General features: G+C 52.8%; 1 protein-coding gene across 3 annotated transcripts in view; it reads right to left on the bottom strand.

The window, feature by feature from the left end:
* SCN5A (sodium voltage-gated channel alpha subunit 5) overlaps positions 1-26,276 on the bottom strand; it is a 100,300-nt gene that overhangs the window by 61,663 nt on the left and 12,361 nt on the right. For 2 of the 3 annotated variants that reach the window (XM_073023352.1, XM_073023353.1), the window contains exons 1-3: positions 11,475-11,657; positions 9,938-10,066; positions 3,027-3,118 (exon numbers count right to left, since the gene is read on the bottom strand). In XM_073023352.1, the coding sequence (XP_072879453.1) occupies positions 3,027-3,118; positions 9,938-10,066; positions 11,475-11,554 (301 nt within the window). In that variant the 5' untranslated portion in view covers positions 11,555-11,657. Of the gene's footprint in view, positions 1-2,794; positions 2,887-3,026; positions 3,119-9,937; positions 10,067-11,474; positions 11,658-19,389; positions 19,509-22,114; positions 22,440-26,276 lie in introns of those variants that run through there. The other variant, XM_073023354.1, reaches the window with a different exon arrangement.

The raw sequence follows: 26,276 nt of genomic DNA, 5'->3' as shown, positions 1-26,276 counted from the left end.
CCATCCACTGTCCCGCTGGTTAATGTGTTAGGAGCATCTGTGGCTTCTGTGCCTGCTGCTGCTGGGCCTGTGACCCACAGGCAAGGAGGCCATGGTGGGCAAACACAAGATGGGGAGACGATGACCTCCCCATGGTGCCACTGACACTGCTGCCTGCCCAGCGCTCAGAGGCACTCAGCCTTCCTTGTGGAAATCGTCCTGGCAGATGTTGGCAACTGCCTGGGCAGTGGGTGGACCTCGCAGGTCTGGGCCCAGAGTAGTGGTGGTGGTGGGATCCACAAGCTCTTCATGGTCCAGTGCTCCTCATCTGTAACGGAGCTTCCTGTACCCTTTGGTGGGTTTACTGGGCTGGACACCTGCATGTCTCAAGGGGAACGAAGTGAAGACTGATGGACAGCAGCTCAAATACCCAAACTGGTCTCTGCCTCAATTGTTAGGCTAAAGTCTCTTTGGCCTGAAGTATCCCATCCAAGGCCAGCAAAGTACCCCCTGACCTGGTCTGTGGAGATAGTGGCCAAGGATAACTCACCCCTTTGAACATTTCTCATACTGATGATAGATTTCACTTCTGGCAAGAATGGTTGCAACGGAATTGCAGGATTCTTTCTGAAAAGACCCAGGAAGGGATGGGCCCCAGTAGATCAACTGGGAAATCCTCCTGCCGCTGAATTAATGGGCTGGGTGGAAGAGCCCTTGGAAACCACCAATTCTGATTTCACTCTCATTTTATGGAAAAGCGACTTGAGTCTAGAGAGGACTAGGGCTATTTCAGACTCAGATCAGAGGACACCTCCTCCCGAGAGCCTTCCATAATGCCAACCACAGCATTTTTCTATTGGCCACTTTCAGAGCCTGCTGGCTCACTAGGTTGCTGGCAGCTTTGAAGAGGTCCCATGGAGCTAGGCTGAGATTGGTGGACTTCCTCCTTTTCCCCAGGACCGAGAAATATTTCCCTTTGTAAATGTTTCTTATAAAACACACCAGGAATATGCCTTAAGTCCTGTGGTCAGTGTTTGTCTACTTTGGTGGGGTGTGTGCTTGTGAGGCTGTCCCCTGGCCCTAGAGGAGAGACCATGTGGTTTCTGAGTCTATGCGTCCCAAGGCCCATGATGTCTGTCTCAATGCAGGTGGCTCCGTAGGACTGAGCGGGAGCAGACTGTCCCCTTGCTACTGGCCCTTGGCAGGGGTCTGGGTCACTTGTGGGAGCCCTGGGGGAGATGCGGCCCTTATGAACAGTGGGTTTAGAGGTTAGAAAGCTCAGTGTGAACATAGCATAACTGGGGGCTCCTCTGGCAAGATAACTAGCCCTACCACGGGGAGTCCAGATTCCTTACTGGAGCTTAGAGCAGAGCTTCTGACTCCTTGGGGGCAACATAGCTCAAAGCAGGCAATAGGCCTGGGAGCCACCAGGTTCCACATCAGGAATGAATGTAGCCATCTGGTTCAATCGATCCTCCTGTCAGCTCTCACACCTCCCCAGAATGATGGCATGAAACCTATTTCCAGCCACCTTCTTTTTTTTTTTTTTTTTTTTTTTTTGAGACGGAGTCTCACTTGGTTGCCCAGGCTGGAGTGCAGTGGTGTGATCTCGGCTCACTGCAACCCCCACCTTCTGGGTTGAAGTGATTCTCCTGCCTCAGCCTCCTGGGTAGCTGGGATTACATGCGTGCGCTACCATGCCCAACTACTTTTTCTATTTTTAGTAGAGATGGGGTTTCACCATGTTGGCCAGGCTGGTCTTGAACTCCTGACCTCAAGTGATCCACCCGCCTTGGCCTCCCAAAGTGCTGGGATTACAGGTGTGAGCCACCGCGCCCGGCCAAGCTGCCTTTTTAAAAGAAGTGCCTTCTCCAATTCTAAGTGTGGCTGCTTTCGGATAAGACTTCTGGAACGAACCTCTGGGCAATGCCCCTCCAGAGCAAATTCCTCCAAACAGGAGGAGCTTTGAGTCTGGGGAGAGGGAATACAAACTTAGGATAGGAATATCTCCTGGGTGGAACTCAGCTTCAGCACCGGCACATCGCACAAGCAGGCTCAGAAATCACAAGTCTTTTCAGAGTTTTCCTGAATGGACGGGTGGAATGATTTCTAGAGAGGTCATCTGGGCCTAGGAGATTTCCCAGATGCAATTGCCAACATCTGTCAAGGAGAATTTCTTCCTGAGGCTACCATGCATGGTTTGCTAAACCTCTATCGCACCATGCAGCGAGGGCTGTTAGACACCAAGGCCCGATGATGCCTGTCCACAGATTACACTTTGTTTCGCAAAATGGGGCTGGGGCTCTGGCCCTACTTATATCACCAGATGGGGCACAAGGCGGGCTGAGGCACTCAGTCATGAAAGACGGTGCTGGAGTTTTCCTCTTTCATTCCAGGTGTGTATGGGGGTTCCCGCAAATACATTTCTTTTGGTTTACTCATCAGAAGCTGACATTTCAGGCTGAAGCAATTCATGTAAAACTTTTAGCTATTCAAATAGCTGAGTGTGGTTTGGAAAAGTAGTCCACTATCTTGGAAAAAAATTGGGTTCAATGTGAGCCCCACCGTGGGGTGCTCTGTGCCCCCTGGTGTCTGTGAGAGTGGGCTTTGCTGCGGTGGGCAGCCTGAAGCCCATTCTGAGGCTCCAGGGGGACAGGCATGTCCACTGCCACTAGCCCCTGGCACCTGAGCCCTAGGAAAGGTATTCTGGTGACAGGCACATTTGAAGGGCCTTCTGGAGGGATGCCTTGGCTCCCAGGTGGCTGGAAAGGCCCAGGCGTATCCCTCCAGCCTTGGCGTTTAACCTGATTTTCACCTGAAATGACTGATATAGTTTTCAGGGCCCGGAGGACTCGGAAGGTGCGTAAGGCTGAGACATTGCCCAGGTCCACAAATTCAGTTGTGTATCTGTAACAAGGGAAATTTACACACGAGACAATGACAACACGCCAATAGGAGACACACAGTCAGAGGAGGAAAGGGGGTGGGGAAGACAGAGAGAGAGTCACTTGTAGCTGAGATCTGAGAGGCAAACCTGGGCATCTTACCTGGGATAACTGAAATAGTTTTTAGAGCTCTCAGGACTCTGAAAGTTCGAAGAGCCGACAAATTGCCTAGTTTTATATTTTCTGATACATACCTGCAGAATCAAACCACAGTTATTGGGAATTACAAAGCAGAACCTCCGCCTGCCCTCCCCGACCAGCCCTCTCCCTTGGCCCCCTCCCATGGGGGTGGGGGGGAGTGCTGTGGATAGCCCAGGACCTCCCTCAGGTTTTCTTCTGGATTTCAACCCTCCTAACACAGGACTTCAGCTTCAGTGCCATAAGGATGTCCACACGGCAAGCTTCCCGGCGACTCTCTTGGTGATGGTGCCATGGATAACCGGTGCTAGGAGGCAACCACTTTGCCACTCTCTCCACACCACTGGGATCCATGACACGAAGCCACATGTGGGGTCTGGGGCTGGGGACACATCAGAGTGAAGAGAGAAGCCTGTTTTCCAAGAGGCTCAGGTCAGGTGATACAGGAAGCAAGTGCTTTTCTGGTCCTAGTTTTGGTCTACATCTTCTGTGGAACCTCCATCTGTGGATCAGCTTGTGCCTGGCTCAGTAGTCCTTGAAGCCACGAGGCGGAGGTGGCCTGGATACTCATTGGAAAAAACAGAGTTCCCAAGACAGAGGCGCTGGAAGATGGGAAGAGAGGTTGCCTGAGTTCTTCAACTACTCACAGGCAAGGAGCAACCCAAGAAGAGAAAAGCGCAGGATGAGGGGCCCCAAGGCAGTGGAGTGCCTTCCCAACAAGTCTACCGGTCCCACCCCCAGACCCTTGGTATCTTCCAGGGATGGCTCTGGGTCTCCACCGGAGGACTGGCCTCCAGAGGCAAGATGCCCTTCCTGGGGTCTGTCCTACTTGGGTCCGAGCGAGGCTCAACAGGGTGAGCGGCTGTGGGCCCCCTCCTGGGCCTCCTGGCCCCCTTGGACAGTTGCTGATCCGTGGCCTCCACAGGGACAGGAGAAAGAAGGTGGTTGCTGGCGGGCAGGGACCTGCCCAAGCAGAGCATGAGAACATGCAGTAGATGGGCCACATGACCACGAGGACCATGGACAGTGTGTAACCAAGGCCATCGGGACAGTGGCAAGTGACTTGTGACATTTAATCAAAGGCTTTGCATCCAGGGTGTGTGACATTTAACCGAAGGTGTCTGGTGTTTAACAAAGGACACTGGACTCGGGATGTCTGATGTTTAACCAAGTGCGTCGACGCAGGTGTCTGAGTGATGTCAGACATAGGACGTCAGCCCTGTGGCTCTGGGTGAGTGCAAGGGTGGGCTGGCACTGTTGCCAGACTCACTCTGCTGGGCAGTCTGGACCTCCAGGCCCTTCCAGTCTGCTCCCAGCTTCCCAATTCCCCTTCAGGCTTTGAATATCTACAGGAAAGAACTTGGCCAGCTGAGTCAAGGGGCTTAATGCCCTGGGGTCCACAGGTCCAGCTCTAACTGACACTGGGTTGACAGCAGATTTCTCTATGTCCACTGGAGGAGCCCTCCATCTTCACATGGCCCTGTGCACCACGCTGATCTTTCCTTACTCACAAAGCCCTACACAGATGATGTCAGCAGACACATTGCCAAAGCTTGCTTTCCTCTGGCGACACCAGACCCTTTCTGTGGTGTGGTTTCCATTCCATCTCCTGTATTCACTTCAGCATGTACATCTTTCTCCAGTGTGGCAGTCAGATGCAGTCCCATCGTCTGCTGGGGAGCAGAAGTCACCGTGCTTGTTTTGGCCCACATACACCTGCTAATTTGATCCAAGGTCCCTCTCAACTTCTGAGAGCTATTCCATTCTCCATGATGGCTCAGACCCTAAGGCCTCTGTCCCACATTCTTCTCTCGGTCTCTCTCCAGACATGGTGCTGCCACAGGATTTTCTAGTTGAACCTGGGATATTGCTGACATTGCCATCCCATGGAAACCACGGCTCTGGCCTGCTGGAGGCTCTGGGCCCCTTTTTTGTTCTACCAACTGTTGCTGTTCTACCAACTGTGCCTGGGGACAGCAGCTCCCCTTGCCCAGGATACTGGTTTCAAGGCTGTCTCTTCTAATTACAGGGAGTGAGTGGAATACTGTGCAGGTCAGAGAGGGAACCAACCGTCCTTGCTTCCCTCCTGTCCCTTACAGACCCAGTCTGTCCCCTGGTGTCTCCATTGAAAACTCTGCCTATCTCTAGCTTAGATTCTGCCTATCTTTGCCTGTCCTGGGGTGGAACCTGCCCCCAGCACAGTGTCCCCAGCACAGACAGTGCTTGGCCTCCATTCATTGTCTGCCTTCTAGGCAGCTGGTGTCCCAAGGTGACAAGGACAGCTTAGTGACAGAATAAGGGAGGACCATATCTGTGCTCCTGGCAGGCTTGCAAAGCCAGCTGAGTGGCTGGAAATAGGAGTGCAGCTGGTGGCCGTGTGTCTGTCTGGGAGAGCAATCATGAGTTAGAGGAAGTCTTAAAAGAGGACTTGCAGGGTAAGGGTGTGGAATGTCTGGGACCATGTTGGTGACATGGTGGGCTATTGCCTCTCTTATTCCACCCAGATCCCACCGAGGCCTCTTTTGGGTCCTCTGAGTGTGGCAGGGTAGGAGGAATGCTTGGTATGACACAGGGCCAGTTGCAGAGGTGGCAAGTGTGGGGTCACGTGAGGAGACAGAGCATTGCCCCTCTCAGGCTGGCAAAACTCTCCTCCAAGCCAGTCTGCTCCTTCAGTGATGGCTAAGCTGCTGGCCAGGGGCAGACAGCTGGACAACAGACAGGGGCAGAAAGAGCAAAGGGTGGTGGGTGAGAATCCTATCCCATCACCAGCCCCAGCGCAGGGAAGCCTTCTTCCTGCCCACCCTTATCTTGAGATGGTGAAGCCCACGCCGTTAGTGACTGCAGGAATTGCCACCCTCCTCTCTGCCCTCCTCCCTTCCCCTCCAGGTTTGGTTTCCATAACAACCCCAGAAGGTGGGAGGCTGTGCTAACTAGCAGGTAATGCCCTTCTGTGAGTGGGGCCACAGGAAGAGCTCTGGCTGGAGGGCTGCAAGCTGAGCCTGGCAGGCTTCCCAGCACCCTGCCCCAGACCCTCCCACAGCCTCTAAATCAGTGGGGTGGAGGATCACCCCAACAGAAACATCAGACTCGGCATGCCTCTCCCATCCATCCCATGGTTTGGAGTTGAGAGACTTGGTTTAAGTCTCAGCATTGCTTCTGATTCAGTCTATAACTTTGGACAAGTGTGAGGTTCTCTGAGCCTCAGTTTCTCCATCTGTGTAATGGAGGTCAGATGGAGGATTTCACTGAATGGAATGTTTCCCTTCACTCAAGTCTCCTTTGATTATCCTAGAGTCCCTTGTTGCTGAACCATTGTATCTCTAAGAGAATGCATTTCAAACGCAGTAATTAACTGGTTTTCACAAGCCAGAATCTCCGTCAATCGAAGCTGCCAGGCCAGGCCAGCCAAGGGCCCAACAGCTGATGTGCCAATAGGTAACACAGCCCTTTGGGAAGTGGATGTGCCATTTCTGTGAGGTGCTTGGAAACATGGAGAGTGTCTGAGCTTCTGAGGCTGAGTTCTGCCTTGTCAGCCCTGGCCCTGGCACACAGCGAAGGCAAGCAGGTTTTGGCGAGGAAGGCACACCTGCTTTGTGACTCCCAGTGGAAGAAGTGGTTTGGGAATGAAACCAGGATTCTCCCAGGAGACAGGGCAGAAGGACTGGTTGAGGGCCTGAGGTCGCTCAGGGCATCTCCCAGAGACACAGCTTGAGCCAAAGCTTGGGCCAGGGCAATGACTTCCTGGGATATGGGGCTGCCTCTGTGGTGACATTGTCTTGCCCAGGCTCCAGGCTGGGGAGCTAGGAAAGGCTCAGGCAGACGCTATATCCTCTCCTGCCCGAAGCCACCTTCCTTCCTGTGACACCCAGCCTCAGGACCCCGTAGATTACTGCTTCCCACCCACAGGGCACCCCAGGGCCCAGCCTGGCAATCTTACTCCATTCCCAAGTCAGTGCAACCTCCTCGGCTCTGACATGAAAAGTTCTCCCTCTCTCTGAAACCTCAGATGTGCCTCCCCACTCTGTTCTCAGCTGATGATCCAGCTTCTTATTTCACTGAGAAAATAGAAGCAATCAGAAGAGAAATTCCTTTCTCTTTCATCATCAACTCTATCAATCTACCTCCATCTCCACCTGAAATTCTGCCTTCCCCGCTCTTCAGGTTGACGCTCCCCCTTGGCACTGGATTCACACCCTCTTGGGCCAGCTCAAGGGCTTTGCTCCTGCAATCCCCTTGCTCATCTACATCATCTAGCAACCCCTCTCTACTGGATCATTTTCACCAGCCTGCAAAGATACCCCCCTTCTTTAAAAGCCCTCCCTTGATTGACCCACATTCCACACGGACCACCACACCATTTTTGGTCCCATTTTATAGCAATCCCCACAAAACAGATGTCTCTACTTGTCACACCTCCTCTCCTCCCACTCTCTCTCGAACCCTCCTTAACCAGGTGCATGTCCTTTTTCTCCACTGGAATCCCTCTTGTCAAGGGCACCAGTGACCTTCCCACTGTGAAATCCTATAGTCCATTCTTAGTCATCACCTTCCCCAACCTCCTGGTGGCAGGTTTCCATTGGAATCACATTCCTTCCTAGACATTACCCTCTTCTGATTTGCCTCTGCCCAGTCTTCTCTCTTGGCCTCCAGATGTTGGAGCGTCCCATAGTACATCCAGGCTACAGGTTATACTCATGCCTAGGTGATCTCATCGGGTCTCCTGGCTGTAAACACCATCTGTATCCCCACGGTTTCTAAATTTATACCTCCACCTTAGACCTCTTTCTTGAACCCTATACTGGAATATCCAGTTGCCTACTCAATATCTCACCCTGGGTGCCTTCAAATGTCATACATCCCTAACTGGATTTTTGATTCTCTTCCTACTTCAGCCAGTGCCACTCTCTCCAATTTTTCCATTTCAACCAATGGGAACACCGTCCACCCAGCAGCTGCTCAAACCAAAAACCACCTTGGGGGCCTCCCGTCAGCCCTACCTGCAAAATATGTCCAGAATCTGACCAGGTGCTCCCCTTCTCCACTTGGTCCTTGGTTCCAGTCACTATCTTCTCTCTCCTGGCTACCAAAATATAGCCTCCTAACTACTCCATCTGTCTCTACCTTCTCCAGTCTGTGGCCCACACCATAGCCAGGGAAGTCTCTACAGAATGTAAAGCAGGCCACAGCTCTGCCTGTTCTTACACCCCAGTGACTCCCATCACACCTGGCTTTTACCACAATCTGTCCTCCATCCCACTACTCTGCAACTTCATCTCCCGTCACTCTTTCCTTGCTCGCTCAACTCCACCCAGGCCTAAATCCATACTGGGTTTGGGGCAAGTGATATTGTCTCTCAGAGCCAGTTTTCCCACTTGTAAAATGGAGGCCTAGAGTTGGCTCACAAATAGTATACCTAGAAACAAAGATTCTGATGCATTTTCCCACCACCAGGTTCTCCATCTAGTTTGAAAGTACCCCATTCACCAGGGTATAGCTTCCCTCTTTGTCCTCTCTCCCTGACAGCATGGCTGAGCTCAGGGCTGTTCACGCCTGGGGTTAAAGGCTGTCTTCAACAGGAAGATTCAGGCATTCCAAGCATCCTAGAAAGTGAGAGCTGAACTGAGCTTCTGATACCACAGCACCCAACACTATCCTTTCACATCTTGGGAAACTGAAGGTTTGCAAGGGCAGGGAGTATGAGACTCACCAGCTCTGCTCCTTGCTGAGGTGCAGTGCTCAACCCTGCACACACTAGGTCCTCTGCTTCAGAAAGGCTTTTTTCTTTTTTCTCTTTTCTTGAGACAGTCTTGCTCTGTTGCCCAGGCTGGAGTGCAGTGATGTGATCACAGCTCACTGCATCCTTGACTTCACAGGCTCAAGTGATCCTCTCTCGCTTCAGCCTTCCGAGTAGCTGAGACTGCAGGTATGCGCCACAATGCCCTGCTAATTCTTGTGTTTTTCATAGACCTGGAGTCTTGCTATGTTGCCCAGGCTAGTCTTGAGCTCAAGTAATCTGCTCACCTCGGCCTCCCAAAGTGCTGGAATTACAGGCGTGCGCCACTGCACTCAGCCTTCAAAAAGGCTTTGATGGCTGAGCCTCTGATCACGACTTCTGCAGATGTCCCATCAGAACCCAGCATCTGTTCCCTGACACTTCCACGGTGGAGTGCAGCCTCAACACTGACCCCTCAGCAAGAGTTTCTCCTAGGCAAAGAGGCGGGGCCTCGGCCTGGGCTGCGGCAGGCCTGGGGTCACATTCACTTTCTGGCAGGCTCCCTGTGTTCTCGGCATCAGTTTTCTCACCCACAAAATGGGCTAAGCCATCCCCATGTACCCTACTTCTCTGGCTGGTGTGAGGATCCACTGTATTGTGTCAGTGGCCGGGTGCTTTAAAATGTGCCACGCATTCAGTCTCTGGATGGAGCAAGCTGATGTGCTGGTGTGCCTGGTGCGAGTTCCTGGGGATGCTTAGTCACTTCTCCAGGCTCCTTCTCTTGACTGCAATTTCATTCTTAATCATCTTGAAATCCAGGTCACCATGTGCAGTGGGCCAGGGATTGAAATATTGTTTTCTCTTGGTGGAAAGGGCAGAGGATGCAAAACCAGAATCTTAATGGTGTCCCTGGAGCCCAGGGCTGCTGTGGAGCCCCAGGTGAGCCAGTAGGCCTGACCGCCAAGGCCCGCCTGAGCCATCTCTCCCCACCAGGATGAGCTGAGGGCCTCCACCCTACCTTCCTCCAGCCTGTGTACAGAGCTGCATGTGGACTGCAGGGAGGAAGCCAGAAAGAGAGGGGTGGTCCGGGACCTGGGGTGTGCACACCTCACCCTAGTGTGGCCTGCATGGCATAGCACAGCATAGCAAACGAGATACTTACGCCATGACAATCACACTGAAGTCCAGCCAGTTCCATGGGTCCCGAAGGAAGGTGAACGCATGCAGGCAGAAGCCTCGAGCCAGAATCTTGACCAGAGACTCAAAGGTGTAAATGGCGGTGAAGGTGTACCTGGGCAGGAGAGGCCGACGGGGTTCTCAGGGAGGCCTGAGCAGGCCAGGCTCTCCAGGTTCCCTACATGGTGCGAGCCCACACAGCTCCCTTCAGCAGGGGCCCATCAAACGGGGCTCTCTACAATGCCCCCATGGTAGAGCTGGAGTTGGGGATGGAGCTTTGCTCTAAACATCTGGCTAATGAATCCATCGTCCAATTTGTTTATTCCATATTATTGTGTAACTGCCATGTGTCCATCCGAACTCTCTGTGTTCTCTCTCAGTTGTCTTAGTGGAAGAAGACCTCCTCCCAATCTCCTTACCCTAGCCCTGGGGGGCTGTGCGTCTAACAGGCATACAGTGGCCACAGGGTCTGTGCTATAGGACATATACATGGACCCTCACCTCTGTTTGTGGGTCCTCAGCAGCTAGCAATGGGCCCAGTCAATCCTCAACTGCTTACAGGGTAGGTGGGTCCAGCTGTCCACCTTGGGCTTGAAGGGTGATGTTATCACCTGCATGGGGCTGGTGGGAGTTGGGGTGCTGTTCTCTCTGCCTAGGGCAGCCTGAAGAATCCAAAATGCCTGGATGCTAGGACTGGGGCCCCCAGGGCTGAAGCGGGATAAGACTGCATCCCAGGATTCAGAGCAGTTGCACGTACCAGCTGAGAGCACTGCTAGGATCTATGCGAACGTGGCGAACAACCAGGCAGGCTGCTTTGGGAAGAGAGGCTGCCCCAGCATTCTGCTGGTCTCCTGAAAACTGCAGGCAAATGCAGTAAGCGCCTATCAAATCCGCTTAGAACTTCCAGGCAAGGTACTTTTGTTTGGGAAGAAAAGACCAGAAGCAGTTTCTGGAACTGTGCAAATGGTTATAGGAGGCAGGACTTGGGAAAAAAGGCAGCAGACTGTGTTACTGAAGTGGGGATAGCTCTGGGGCACCTCCTAGCTGTCCACTTCCTAGCTGCATGACATCAGGCCAGCTATTTCTCTAATTCTTAGTCTTATCTGTGGAATGGGGAAGGTGGCTGCACCCACCCTACTGGGTGGCCATGAGGATTAAAGGAGATGATGCTTATTGTTCTTATGACAGTGCCTGGCGTGTACAAAATGCTCAATAAATTATTATTATTTCAGAGCCTTTTCCAATGTCATCATTCCTCTTTAGGCAGAACAGGGAGAAACTCCCTGCTTTGCCAATCTGGAGAGCTTCCTCCCTAGAAGGCATGACTCAAATTAATGCCAGAAGTTGGCAGGATTGGGAAAGGCAAAAGAGGGTAGAAGCTGAGCCAAGGGCTGCCCCACCACCACGGGTAAGTTCCTGGGCCTGGACACAGCCCCCTTCTGGGGCAGTTTCAGGAGCCATGGCATGGAATGGAAAGGAAGAGAGAGGGCCACGTGGAGAAGACGCCCTGAAGATTTACTCACTCGACATACTTGGTCCAGGGTGGAGGGTCGTGCTGGGCCATGAACACGCAGTTGGTGAGGATGGTACACATGATGAGCATGCTGAAGAGCGTGTGTGGGGTCAAGGAAAGCCGAGCAGCGCAGGCCGACCACGCCACCACCGCTGGGGGGTCCTGCCCCTGGGAGTCATCACTGCCAGGACAGTGCTACCACGGCAATAAACAGGGTCTCCAAGGAGACACATTGGGGCTGTGACCAGTCCATGCCAATCCCCCTCCACCCAGGCTGGTCTCTGTCCCTTCCCTGGCACAGGCAGCTGGCCCCCGGCCTGCTCCATGACACCTAATAGGCACCAGAGACCTGAAACCACACTGCTGGTAGGGTCTTTTGTGGAGGGAAGGCAGGAAAGGTGGGCCCCAGACCTCAAAGGCTTTTAACCGCAGTCAGGCGAGGGGCCCTGTCCTCAGTCACATAGGAGAGAAATGGGCATTTATAAATTGCTCCGCAGGGGAGGGCAAGGCCAGAGTGGCAGGGCTCTGAGTTCCCTCCCCCACTTCTAGGGGAGTAGCCCAGGCCAGGCTTTCTCTAGAAGTTCTCTCAGAATGCTCTGCTGCCAACCAACTGCACACCTGGCCAGGGCCTGCTACCCCTGGGGAGGCAGGGGACCGTTCCTCTGGCTGCTTCCTGCCTGTGTACCTACTCTTCAAGCTAGCCCTCTGCTCCACCTGGGAATCTCCTTCTCACCCTGCAGGACCCCTCAGCAGGACCCCACCCAACTTCCCAGCAGCCTGTCCTGCCTTTCTGGTAACACGGTGCTACCTCTGTGCCCTGCGGGCTTCGGGCACCCCTCTTTTAGCCATGGTGGCTCACGGAACGGCAATGTCCATCTGTCTCCCATCACAAGGGAGTGCTTCCAATGCCAGAGCTGTGCTTCAGGTCTACTTGTGGGCTCTTGCCTTGAACTGCACTGCCCAGGCCTTCTCTGACCCTGACTCTGGCTACAATTCCTAGCTGCTGCTTCAGGCTAGACAAAGCTCTGACCACCCTCCTCCACCTCTGCCTCACTTCTGCAAGGCCTGCAGAGGAACAAAGGGGCAGACTCTGGGCCTCCTGTGGGCTTCACCACCCCTTGGGGCCTGGCCTAGAGCAGGGACGCTGTGCTTCTCTCACAAATCCCTCCCCAGCCCCCAAGCACTCAACACCACGCCTGGCCTCAGCCCCGTGTGCACAGCTGCCAAACTGGTGATTCCCTCAGGCCGCCCAGGAGCTGCAGTAATTGAGCTCCAGGGACTGCCTCTTTCCTCCCTAGCATAGCTCCACCTCACCCGACAGGGAGGCCAGTGCAGTCAGACCACAGACCAGGCCAGGCTGCGGTGCCGCCTGCCCCAGCTGGGGACAGTGGGAAGGGCCTCTCAGGAATCGAACCAGGCAGATGCCCTCCATGCTGCCAGTCCTCTTCTAGGGAGTCAGGCAATCAGGAAATCAGCATCTCAAACCAGCCTCCAGTTTATAATTACCTAATTTCTCATCTGGGACGAGAGGGAATTAGGCTTTGGGAATCTCCCTTAGTCAAACGAGGACTGAGCCAACAGGACTGCTGGGCTCCAATGCCATGGTTCCAGGAAGACTTGATTTCTCCCTGACCAGAAGGCATCACTTCAGGCCCTGGGGTCTCTCCATCAGTTTGGTATCTGCCCAGTCCTCTGTCTGTGTGAGGGTCTCCAGGGCCAGGCTTATATCCCTCTCCAGCTTTCAAGGTAGGATCAGATAATCATCTCAGTATCAGTACGCTTTCTCCCTTACACACACACACACACACACACACAAACACATACTGCCCACACGCGGGCTATGTGCCAAGGCTTTCCTCACTGGGCAGATGGTTAACAAGCCCCCCAACCAGCCTTTATTCATCCCCACGGATCTACTGCTAAGCGTCTACTGAGGAGTCCAGGTGACTCCTAAAATATGCAAGCAATGATATCAAGAGTGAATATTTATTGAGCCCTTCCTAGGTACCAGAATTTGCTCTCCGTGTCCATCAGCTAATTCAATTTTCCCAACAACAATATGTGGTGCAGACTTTGTTTCCATTTTAGGTGATGAGAAGACTGAGGCACAAAGAGGTTAAATTGAACGTCACTGTGGTAGGCAGAATAACGCCCCCACCATCCCCAAGGTAGCCATGGATGAATCCCCGGAAACTGTGAATATGCTAATTTGTAGGACAAAATGAGACTGTGCAGATGTCATTAAATTAAGGATCTCCCATGGCCTCCACGAGACAGGGTCTAGCTCTGTCACTGGGGCTGGAGTGCAATGGTATTATCATAGCTTACCACAGCCTTGAACTCTTAGGCTCAAGAGATCCTCCCGCCTCAGCCTCCTGAGTAGCTAGGACTACAGATGCGCACTACCATAGCCAGCTAATTTTTAATTTTTTTTTTTTTTTTTTTTTTTGTAGACACAACGTCTTACCACATTGCTTACGCTGGTCTTGAACTCCTGGGCTCAAGCAATCCTCCCACCTCGGCCACCCAAAGTGCTGAGATTACAAGTATCAGCCACTGCTCCTGGCCCTAAATTAAGGATCCTGAGGTGGGGAGATCATTCTGGCTTATCCAGGTAGACTCAGTGTAATCACAGGGGTCCTTTTAAGCGGAAGAGGGAGAGGCAGAGCTTTGTGACATGAAACTCAGCCGGCCATTCCTGGCTTGATGATGAAAGGGGACCATAGACCAAGAATCCGGTGCAGCCTCCAGAGGCTGGAAAAGCCTCAGAAACACATTCTCCCCTAGAGCCTCCAACAGGAGTGCAGCCCTGCCAACACCTTGAGTTTAGTCCAGTAAGAACCATTTTGGACCTCTGACTTCCAAAGTTGCAAGATGATAAATTTGCGTTGCTTTAAGCCATTGCGTTGGTGGTAATTTGTTACAGCAGTCCTAGGAAAGTACTCCCGGTACCAAGCTGATCAATGGCTGAGCCAGCCCGCACCCTGGCTCTCCTGATCTGGGCCCCACTCTGAGGCCCCATGCTGCACCACCTCTGCAAGATAACATTCAAGGCCACCTGGTCCACTCTCCTGCCTCCAGACTGCAGGGCCTGCATGAGTCACGCTGCTTCTGGCCCTCACGTGCCAAGCAGGTAAGCTATTCCACGCCTGGCCTCTGCCACCCATGGGGCGGTATGAAAACCAAACGAGGTAAAGAGCACCGTCGAATGTGGGGAGACTACCATACAGGAAGGAGGAAATTATTTGTTATTTGTAAGAGGAAATCCCACCTGAGCACGTGTATCTGGCTCTGAGTGGGAGCCAGGGGGGCAATGGAGCCATGTCCCCAAAACGCTCTGACATGGGATATTATGAAAAAACCAGACATGCCTCTGGCTGGGCTGGGCAGGAAAGCTTCCTGGAGGAGGCGTTTAGATAAGCACCAAGGCTGGCCAGGGTTGCTCCGGCAACCAGTCAGCCCAGTTGGTCATGGTGAAGCAGCGTGGGCTGAAGGCTGGGTGGTGGACTCCTCTCGATAGAGCCAAGTCCCTCTAGGGGGACCACTCACAGCTCTCCTTAGAGTGGGGAACAGGCCCCACTGCAGGGAGCAGTGGTGTGAACAGGCTGCCTTGTACTATAGGACTTGGCTGGACCCAGACAGAGGTGAGTGAGAACTTGAACACCCAGATTCAGGGAAGAGCCAGGGCACACAGCCCTCTGAATCCCACCAGTCAGGACCTGGGTCCCATGGTGGGCAATGACAGGAGCTATCTACCTGGGTTTTATCTTTTCCAGACACAGCAATGGCTTAAGGTGACGTGTAGCAAGCTCTTGTCTCTCTGCCACTTCACTGCTCAAAATCCTTGCCTGGTTCCCATGGCCTTGAGGACAGCACTTGCACAACTGTCAGTCCTTCTTCTGCATGTATGAGATCTCTTCCTTCCTAGACTGAGCCCCCGGTCCATATGACTCTGCCTAAAGCATACCCAGGTCCCCCATGGCGCCCAGCATGTAGCCAACACCAGAGAGATGAGTCAATTGAACTCCTGGCCGGGGCACACCTGTTTGCACTGCCTCGTAATTTCAGGCTGATGATTGAGCTGGTCCCTTGTGTGGGCTGAGGCAAAGGCCAGCTCTCCAGGTCTATGCTCAGCTGAACATCTTCAATCTTGTCATGTCATTGTCCCCAGACACCCACTCCGAGGCTCGTGATTAAAATGCCAGCAAGGACTGCCTGAGTTGTGGGGAATGCCTGACACTTGGGCTGCCTAAGTCTTCAGATCCCAGGGAGTTAAAACAACAACAACAACAACAAAAAACTCCCAAAGAAAAGGTAATTAACTGTGGAGGGGTGTTTTCATGTATTTGTGCTATTAAATCAATATGCGCACACACATACACACACGGACATGTGGTTTGATTGCCCATTTGAATCTGACAGAGGAACGTGGGAGGATTTTGTACACAGATCCTGTACAACCAGGAAGGCAAAATGCTTCTTGGTGTGTGTGTGTGAGGCCTCTCTGAATGTGACTGCGGTAGGATATGGAGTTCAGTTGGTTTCTTTTATTTAACCCCAGCAGGAACACATTCTGCAGGATTATAACAAAAATACATACAAAAAATCATTCCACATGCCCATATTTACTTTTTGGTAACTTCCCAGAGACACACTGCAAGCATGGAACCAAGAACAAGGCCAAGCGGAATCACCGCACACTTGCTATAGTCTGTGAGCTCCTGGATTGTCATGAGTGAGCAGGTTTTCTCACCAGGCTGCATTCCTGTCCACTTTTAAGTTTGTCTTTGCCCCACTTACCCTTCCCAAAGGGCGTAGCACAGAACTTTGCACATATAGAACTTAGTAGATGTTTGAATGAGTATAAAAATTTAAGCAGAGCAAAAGCTCACCATTCAAAACATGAGATCTGATGTTCTTTAGAAATGCATAGTGACTGATAAGGGGTGTGGAATTTCTTCTGGGGTGATGCAAATGTTCTGGAAGGAGATAATGGTGATGGTTGCACAACCTTATGAATATACTAAAAACCACTGAACTGTGCACTTATAAGTGGTACATTTTGGCTGGGTGCAGTGGCTCATGGCTGTAATCCCAGCACTTTGGGAGGCCAAGGCGGATGGATCATGAGGACAGGAGTTCAAGACCAGCCTGGCCAAGATGGTGAAACCCCATCTTTACTAAAAATACAAAAATCAGCTAGGTGTGGTGGCGAGTGCCTGTAATGCCAGCTACTTGGGAGGCTGAAGCAGGGAATCGCTTGAACCTGGGAGGCAGAGGTTGCAGTGAGCCGAGATTGCACCACTGCATTCCAGCCTGGGTGGCAGAGTGAGACTCCGTACCCCCCTCCCAAAAAAAGAAAAAAAAGATAAATTTTATGGTATATGAAGTAGTATACCTCAAATTTAAAAAAACTTCATGGAGTGCTTATAGATTTCTAGGCCTCACACTGGTAATTCTGGTCTGGAAAGAGCTAAGAATTTGCATTTTTACAAACTTCCCAGGTGAGACTGAGGTGGCCCTCAGACTGGCTTTTGAAAGCAACTGCCCTAGGGTGGCATGCACATGGGACCTTGCTAAAACACAGGTTCTCGGGTGAGGCTCAAGATTTGGCCACTCCTACAACATCCTGGTGAAGTTGATGCTACTGGTCCACACACTACACTCAATGTCAAGGCTCAACAGTGTTGCAGAGGGGCTGCTCCCAAACCCCACAAATCTAGGCCTCTTCTTCCCCCCAGTGCCACTGAGCCCACCAAGTGGCGCCGTCGAGGTCCAGCAATGTGCTCCCATCCCCAGGCAGCAGCAGTGTCAAGGCAGCCACTGGGAACCCAGTACAGGTCCTCACTGATGCTCGACACTTCCCTGGGGCAGCTGTCCTGGGGGATGGAGGCTGACTCCGAGCCCTCAGGGCCAGTTTTTCCAGGTGGAAGCAGCACCTCACAGCCTCAGAGCCATTGCTCAATGGACACTCTGGCCAGGTTGGGCACTCGAGGGCCCCCCACTCCCTCCCTTGCCCACCTGCCTCCCTGACCTTTCATTTCCCTCAAGACCCAGCTCAGCCCCTTGCAGGAGCTCTGGAGCTTCTGCTACATCCCTGAGGGCTTCTGTGGCTGCCAAACAGGGCTGGGTTGGTTAGACACCTGGAGGAGAAGCCCCAGGTGAGAGCTGGAGGATGCTTTTAGAGAGGCCACGCCCCTGGAGTGAGGCCGGAGGCAGGCTCAGAGCAAGAAAAGCTGGCTTTTCCTCCTCCTGCTGCTCTGTTCTTACCAGGCTGTGACCACACTCTGGCAGAAATGATAACTATTTGCAAAGCTGCCTTATCACTTTTAGGGGACGATACAATTGCCAAGGGCCCAGATGGGTCTTCTTTGGCTCGATACCCCAGCATGTCCAGCAAAGAGTCTGACACCTACAGGGAACTCAGGATGGATCAAGACGAAATCTACACACTTGCCCACACTTGCCCCACAGAATAAGATGCAGCTGTGAATGGCAGGCTGCCCGCGACACACAGTCCCTCTCCACAGTGTCCGCCTCCCACCTTGCTCATGCCACAGCCATGGTTTGCATGTGGGGTTGTCTCAGGAACCCCACCAGGAAGGCAAGGGTGGGCTGGAGGAGAGCAGACAGTGGTTGGAAGCAAGCATGCATTTTACTGCATACCTGCATGCAGACACCACTTGCTATGCATGCCCCTCCAATGAACCCCTGGGGTCAGGATCAGGCACTGGGAACAGGTGGGAAGAAAGTGGAGCCATAGGAGGAGCAACCCCCATCCCTGCCCTGACAGGAAAAGCTCCTGACCTGCCAGCCTCAGTCCCAGTTACTTAGTCCCTCACTAGGTATCCGTAATCCTGATGCCTCCTACCTTGGCTGGAGGTTAGTGAGTGAAGTCTTTGTCTTGGCCTCAAAGAAGTCCATTCAGAGAGGGGGCTGAAGGGGACCTTGGGGAGCTCTGTGGGGCCAGCCCACTAAACCCACAGTCAGTTGCACTGCTGAGCCTAGCAGCGTCACTTAGATGAACAGCAGGGCCACCTGCATGCATGCACTCACCCTGGTTGCCACTGGCCAAAGGGAGGCCTGCCCAGGTCCTCGCAGTGAAACACTCATGCCTCTGACTCTGCAGCTGGCACCACCCTCCTGGAAGGCTCCATCTATGGGGCCCCTTCTCTGAAGTCCAGAGAACAGAGTGATTAGGTGCTGGCGCCCCATGCCGTGTGCTGCCCAAATGATGCCCCTCTCAGGCCCAAGCCCGGTAAGTCCCTCATTACGCTGCATCACTCCAATGGCTCTCCTCTGCAGGCTGGAGCTTTTTTCAGCTGTGGTTTATATAATTTAATGTTAACCAGAGTTCTTTGAGATACTCTGAAACTGCAAACATTTTGTCAACGCCTAATCAAAAAGCAAGTGTTGCCGCCCTCGAAAGATGCCCACATGTGAATAAACTGGAGGCCTCTTTATCGGGAAATGAGTTTTCCTTGGCTGAGTTCTGGTGACCTGCTCGAAGGTCCCTGCAAGTGGGTGGGGAGAAGGATGGCCCAAGGGGGTGTGGTGGGAAGGGACATTTGGAGCCAATATCAGAGCCTGACAGAAGCCATTTATTCTGGGATCCTCAGTAGCTTAGCTTCTAGAATGTTCTCCTGAAGAATCAGAAGAGGGTTTCTCAAACTTTCACGTGCCCAAGAATCCCCTGGGGATCAAATGCAAATGCAGATGCTGACTTGGCAGGTCTGGAGGAGGGTCAGAGGTTTTTCATTTCCAGCCAGCTCCCAGGTCATGACCATGTGTTTGTCTTAGGACCAGCAGGGAATCAGCACCACTCTCCTAAACTAGAATGCAGGTGGGCTGGGGGCAGCACCCCGTGCACATCCCCAGTGTGGGCCCCCGGGGGGTACTCAGCAGGTATTAACTGCAAAGGATATGAGTGAACCAGAATCTTCACAGCCGCTCTCCGGATGGGGTGGAAGGGACTGAGGACATACAAGGCGTTGGTGGCACTGAACCGGAAGATGGTCTTGCCTTTATTCAGTACGATGAAAGTCTGGGGACAGACAGTAGCATTAGGCCCTTGTGTAGAAAGGCTTTTGGGGGCAGCTTTTGGCTCAGAGCCCTTGGACTGTGGCTGAGGGGTGGGGTGGGAGGAGGAGGAGAGGGACTGAGGGAGGAGACGGGGAGGGGAGGCTGCCAACACATTTGGCAGGTCAGTGGACTCACTGCCTTGCCCACGGGTGGAGGTGAGGGAGGTCTCAGGGGAATGTCAGTTTGGTTGAGATTTAGTTTCAAAATTATAGTCACAAAAAGAAGTGACCTTTTCCAGTCCTTGCCCAGCTGTTGTCACAGCAGAGGCTCAGCAGACCTGGGGATGCCTCCTCCCTCCCCTTCTCCCTTAGCTGACCCCTCCTCACCCTGCGTGGGGTCCCCGCCAGGCCCAATGGGAGGGAGGATGTGATAGGGAAGCTGGGTCAGCAGGGAGGACTTACAGGTGAGGAGAAGAGAAAAGGAAAATGCAGAAGCAGTCCCCCGAGAGCTTTTCTTGGGACCCTGTCTCCTGGAGTCCAGGACAAATGTCGGCCCCATCCCACAGGACACAGCCTACTGCCTCCCTCCAGGGGATCATGAACAGCAGTGCAACCCCTCCCTGAGCTTCTGGAAGATCCTTTCTACACAGCACAGTGGGGCACAGGAGCGGACAACGAGAGCTGAATGCTGAGACATGTGCACATCAGGTGCCCAAGCAGCCCTTGAGGACAGCAGTGCCTCCCCACCTGCACCGGTGTGTGGTGGTCACAGCTCTGTGGCCTCACAGAGGTCTAGGGGAACATCACAACCTGACATTCCCCCGAGACCTCCCTCACCTCCACCCATGGGCAAGGCAGTGAGTCCACTGACCTGCCGAATGAGCTGGTGGGACAAGGTTCTACCTAATCTGGTCTGGAGAGACAAGCTGACCGGATAGATTAGGACCAAAAGTTCTGCTGTGGTGCCTCCATTGCCTTGTGAGGCTGCAGGCAGTGTGGCCAGGGATCAGCAAGTGGAAACAGAAAGTGAGAGGCCGGGATCATCCCTGGAGCTGCTGTTCAAGCGTTCCCAGACCCAAGGCCAGAAGAGATGGTGCCCCTGACCCCTCACATGCTCAGCTGCCACCAGCCCCCAAAAGCCCAGCCCAGTCTTGACCTCAATCTCAGTCGGGTCCACCTGCCATGGACCTGCCTGTCCCAGCTAACTTCAGCCTAACTGCCACTCATCCTCTCCCCATAACCTTGACTTACTACCAGCTGTGGCCTTAACCCCAACCCCAATTCCTACTTCCATCTCTCACCAACCATGACCTAGGCCCGCCCACCTTGACTAAGCCCACCTTCCAGCCTCACTCTGATCCCAGCTGTGGCCCCAACCTTGCCTGGACTCCACTGGAGTCACTTGTACCAAGGGAAAGTTCAGCTGGGGGCTTGGGAGCAGGACCAAGTTCAAGGCCTCCTCCCCCACCTGTTTATGTGGACTGGGTGGGCTTTTACTTCACACACACACCCACTCACACATCCAATGCACGCATGCACACCCAAAGATGCACCCCAGATTCATCCCCAGGCGCTTGGTCTTAAACCACAGTCACACACCCTTGCAGTCACATTCTTGCACTGGCCACACCAGCCCTGTCTGACCCCCACGAGCTTCCTCAGCCTGGTGCTGACTGCAGTACTGTGCCTGGCCACTGTCTTCCTTGTACTCAGCCTTCTGGGAAAAAGACCTCCCCCAAATTCAAATCCACCTTCCTCTGGAAGTAAGGCCCAGAGGCGTGGGCAGCTTGGAGACCAAGCCTCTGCAGGAGTTCTGTATGTGGTAGGGTGCAGGGCTGGGGCACAAACGGGCCTGAGATCTGGAGGAGGGAGGCCAGGGCAGGGGATTCAGACAGGGGCAGTTACCTCTTGGGTCGGAGCCATGCTAGGAGGAAGCCTGAGTCTCCCTGCCCTAGTGGACAAAAGCCACTTCCCTTCCCTATGATCAGAAGGGACAATGGCAGAATGTCACACGCCACCCTCCTCCAAAAATTCCCCAGTGATCACTGCCCTCTCCACCCCTCTCAGATTTTCCACTGGTCTTCCTGGTCCCGTTGCCAGCCCTCAAAGCTCAGGAAACTGCTGCTGTGGCTGTGGCCTGAGCCAGTCAGCATAGCCATGCATAGTTCATGGGTGTGGGGACTACATGCTGTCCCCAGTAGGGAGAAGGGACCACATGCTATGCTTTGTGGCCCAAACTCAGGCAGGGCCCAAACGCAGGCCAGAACTCAGGGCTTGACTCCAATTCACACACACACCACACAACGGGGAGGAGTCCTTCAGGGGTGAAAATCTAACCACAGGTAATTCCCAAAGAAGGTAGTCACAGGAGGCACGTTTTCCCTGAGGCTACCCTCTCTTCTTCATGACACCAAACCAGCATCCCAGGCTGCATAATTCCTGTCTTTTATTCCCGAATTCCAAAATTAAGGTGATTGGAATATAAATCCCCAGTGACTCATTCCCCCAAAGCTTGGTGAGCCCCCCTAAACAGAGCCCCATATGGAGGCCAGGCCCTCTTTCCTCTCTGCTCCATTGACAAGGGAGTTGCACAGAAGGGTAGGCAGGGCTGGAGGTGGGTGGTAGTCACCTTTTGGGTGCTATAGAAGGGGTCCAGGTCCTCCAGGGGCTCTCCGATGAGCTCTCGGGGTGGATTGCCATAGAGATCTGGCAGCTTTTTGGAGGCCTGCAGGTCCAGCTGGGGCCGGGGAGCCTCCTCCTCAGGCAGCCCCTCTCGGCTCTCCTGCAAAGTGGTTGAGCCGCGGGCTTGCTTCTCCGCCATGCGCTTCTCGATGGCTGCCAGGGACTCCCGTGTGAACCTGCGGAAGCTGCTGGTGCCCCGAGGTAATAGGAAGTTTGCCATCTTCTCATCCTGCTTCTGGGCACAGGCTCTCCTCACGTTGCCTGCGGGGAAGCTGGAAGACACAGACAATGGGCCTGATGCTATGCCCAGGGACAGAGGGCAGGGTGGGCAGACCTCCTGGGGGTGGCTGTGCTGATGGAGGGAAGGACACCATCTGCAGAGAGGCTCCAGACCCCAGGATGCCAACAACTCCACAGGCACACCTGGGCAACACTGGCGTGGGTAAACCCAAAGCCCCCCAGGCTACGGGGCACACATGTGGACAGGCAGCAGGGTCACCTCCTCTTTCCCCTCCTAACAAGCATGTCTGAATTCAAGCAGGCAAGAGTGACTGTGTCATCCAAGCACCTTCTTTTTGTCCCATTCCACACAAGAGGAAACACTTGCATCTTTTGGTTTCTTAGCTGTCATCACTTGAGACATTTCTCAGCTTGGAGTTGTCATCCAGATGTTGGTGCCCTGGTGTACACAGCTGTGGTGGAGCCCCTTCGGAGAGGCTCCCAAGGAAATCCCCAGGGTGCAGAAACCTTCCGAAACAATCTGGCTCAAAAAATGGGCAACGCCTCCCTTGCCCATCTGAGCTATTTCCCTTCCTTGGAAAGGTTAAAATTAGCCTGGCACTTTAGGTAACTTGAACTTTAGGTAACTCTGCCTTCCATCTCCCCCATCCCTTTTAAAAATACATACATGCTTACAGATTTTGTAATAACCAAATAAAATTCTAGCAATAAATTGAATCATATTGCAAAAAAAAAAAAAAAAAAAAAAGGGAAGAGCTGATGGAGTATCTCTGGCTCCTCACACTGCTCCTTGCTCCCCTCCTCCCAAATGAGAACAAATGAATGCTGATCCCAAGTGACAGCAGAACCGGAAAACGGTGACCACTCATCAGCGAGGACATCCAGCCGGCACATGCATGTGACGCCAAACCGGGAGAATGTGGCCCCTGGTGGCCTCAAACAATCCAGAACCTGGTGTGAACACACTCTGCCTATGACACCGAGGCAAAAGAATGCAGTCCCAACTGCCCCACCAAAACAGGATGTGGTCAGAACAGCTCCTGACTGTGACACCAAGCCGGGAGGCTGCATCGCTAATGACCACATCAAACCGGGGAATGGTGGGCACCCGTTCAAGAGGGCACGGTGGACACCTGTTGGACATCTCTGCCAGAACAAAATCCTTTTCCCTCGCGAGGGTCAGCTTTGCCTTGATCTTACTCCTGCAAAACACGTCACTGATGACCCCAACGAGCTGCTGCCATACCAACCCCTGCACATGGCCGCCAAAGGGCCTGGACTTTGGGGCCGCAGCCCTGAGCCCTGGATTGCTGTGAAGCAGGCACCTGGCCAAGAGACAGGTAAACGGTGAGCGAACACAACACACTCAGACCTCACAAGGGCGCCTCTGGTCCCTGAGGAAGTGTGGATTGAAATTTGTGAAGGGAGGCAGGACAGAGGTCCCAGGACTCTCACGTTAAGAGCCACTCTATGTCTTTTTCTTGTTTCATTCAAGTAAAGTTAAAGGAACATCTTTGTTAAAAATAGCAAGTGAGGGAGTAGGTTTCCACTCTATAAAAGCATTTCCCTGTCTCCCTTCCATCTTTGTGTGAACAGACAGACATCCGTAACACTCATCAACGCATGTGAGTGAGGACTTCTTTTTCTTAGCTTGTGGAAATTTGGGTTAATTTTAAACTATTTTCTTTATACTTGTCTTCACTGCTTGAATTCTTTAAAATGAGCTTGCATTATTTTTACAGAAACAATAAAACTCATTTGTCTTTTTATTTAAAAAAAAAAAAAAAAAAAAAAGTCTGGATGACAGCAGCTTCTTACAGGGCAACCCTCCCCGCTATGAGCAATCAGTTCCATAAATTGGGAAGCCACCTCTTTTGCTTAGACTGACTTCCTAAAAATAGTGTTCTCTGTCTCACTGTATCCATCTGTGTCCATATGCCTGCAAGGGTTGTGGGGACACATGCACGCCCATGGATCTGCAGAGGCTCACTGGTACACACTGGCAAGGTTTGTGTGTGAGAGAGAGAGGGAGTGCGCCTGTGCGGGTGCAAGCTGACACCTGCACATACGTCTGTTCCAGTAAAGGTGTGTTTTTAATTTGTATTAAACAAAGGATTCACGCAGTTACGTGCACATAAGTGTACAGATGGATGAATTTCCACAAACGGAACACACCTGGTAACCAGCACCCAGAAAAAGAGAGAAAATGCTCCCAGTCTCTCAGACTTAGGCTGCCCTCCAGTCACTAAACACCCTCCTTTGCCCAGGGAACCACTCTCCTGGCTGCTAATGGCATAGATTAGTTTTGCCTGTCTATGTATTAATAGTTCAGGGGGCCCTTCTTAACAGACTCCGTGAAGGGGTGGTGGAGGGATTTAGGGGAGAAATCACATCTCCTTCTCATTAACCTCTCATTCAAATTTACCATTTCCTTCAGTTGTGAATGTAGGCAACAAAGCAGAAATTGTGACCAAAAGAAACTGCAGATATTTCCCTGTCGTGTTACAGTTGCTGCTGGCCTCTCAAATAACATTAATACTCATCACGACTTCAAAATTATAGCACTTAGATTTGCTGCTAGATTTTAATATTTAAAACATGAATAAAGACATATACTATCTATCAAAAATTGGTTTCTGTGTTCTGAGAGCTGTATTTCAATATAGGTGGTTTCCTTTTAAATCCTATGTGTTGTATTTTGTCTCAAAATATGTGCTTCTGAGATGGGCTTCATTCAACTGGTAGAGAAAGGTTAAGACCCTGGCTTGGTCCTTGCTCAGATGCTGACCGTGGGGTCCCCTCCTCTGCACCTTAGCTTCTCATCTGTAAAGAAGGATGAGGCGAGCCTCCAAGTCCTTTCTGGGATTCTATAACGCTCTTTATCGTGAGTGGTTTCAGCCTCTACCCTGGCCTTTGGCTCTGACTTACCTGGACTTTGTGTCATTTCTGGGTGTGGATTGGGACCCCAGTCTGCCCCACCCTTGGACCTGAGAAATTCCGTTCTGAGTCTTGCAGTGGCCCTGTGGGATGGACAAAGACCAGAGAGGCAGATGTCCTATGTCCAAGCACTTCCATAACCTCTCCCATCTTCTCCATCCAAGGCCTGGTGAAGAAGCCCTAGGTCCTAAGGAAGATCCTATCCCGGCTGGCCTCCAGCAGAGCATCCACCCCCTCGGGGCCCTGGCCTGGGAGGGGTATAGTCTGTCCAGGGGAGCTGCTGAAACCAGATTCCAGATGAAGCTCTCTGCTGTAGCAGCTGGGCAGCCTCATGTTCCAAAGTAAACCTACCAAGAGTGTCCTTTGTCTCTGGGGCCCCCAGGCAGCTCCTGGTGGGTGGGTGGGATCTGCTTTCTCCCTTGTTCTCCAGCCACCTGCACCTGGCTCCAGCCCTGCTCTTCCTTTAGCAGCTCAGGGCCCACGCCCTGCTGTGGCCAAGCCTGGCTGAGTCCTGGCTGCAGGGTTTCCGGTGCTGCCAGGGTGAAGAGGGCTCAGGGGTGGTCTGAGGATGCTCTGTGCTCAGGTTCAGCCACACCTCTCAGGCCTAGGATGTCAGGCCTGCAGATTTCAGAACCCATCCCCTGGCTGTGGAAGGTTGCAGGGGAAAATAGGTAAGCAGGGGCCCCTGGTCTTGGTCTCACATAGCCCCAGCGTTTGGGGAAGCTGGACCTGGCTTGATTGTAAGACCACAGTCGCTCATCCCCTAGATGCCAGCACCTCATGATTCTCCACCCCCCAGGACAGCTGCTCCATATGCATCAGCTTGGCCATCTGCACCAGCCCTACCGCAGCTCATCAGGCTGGGACTGCTCCATCCGGCTATGCACTCTTCCTGGGCCAGGCTTCCCCGTCCTTTGGGCTTCACCCTAGAG

The sequence above is a fragment of the Chlorocebus sabaeus genome, chromosome 15, assembly GCF_047675955.1.
Source record: "Chlorocebus sabaeus isolate Y175 chromosome 15, mChlSab1.0.hap1, whole genome shotgun sequence".
Lineage (NCBI taxonomy): Eukaryota > Metazoa > Chordata > Mammalia > Primates > Cercopithecidae > Chlorocebus > Chlorocebus sabaeus.
The sequence above is the reverse complement of the archived record's forward strand: the minus strand, read 5'-3'. Positions and strand labels throughout refer to the sequence as shown.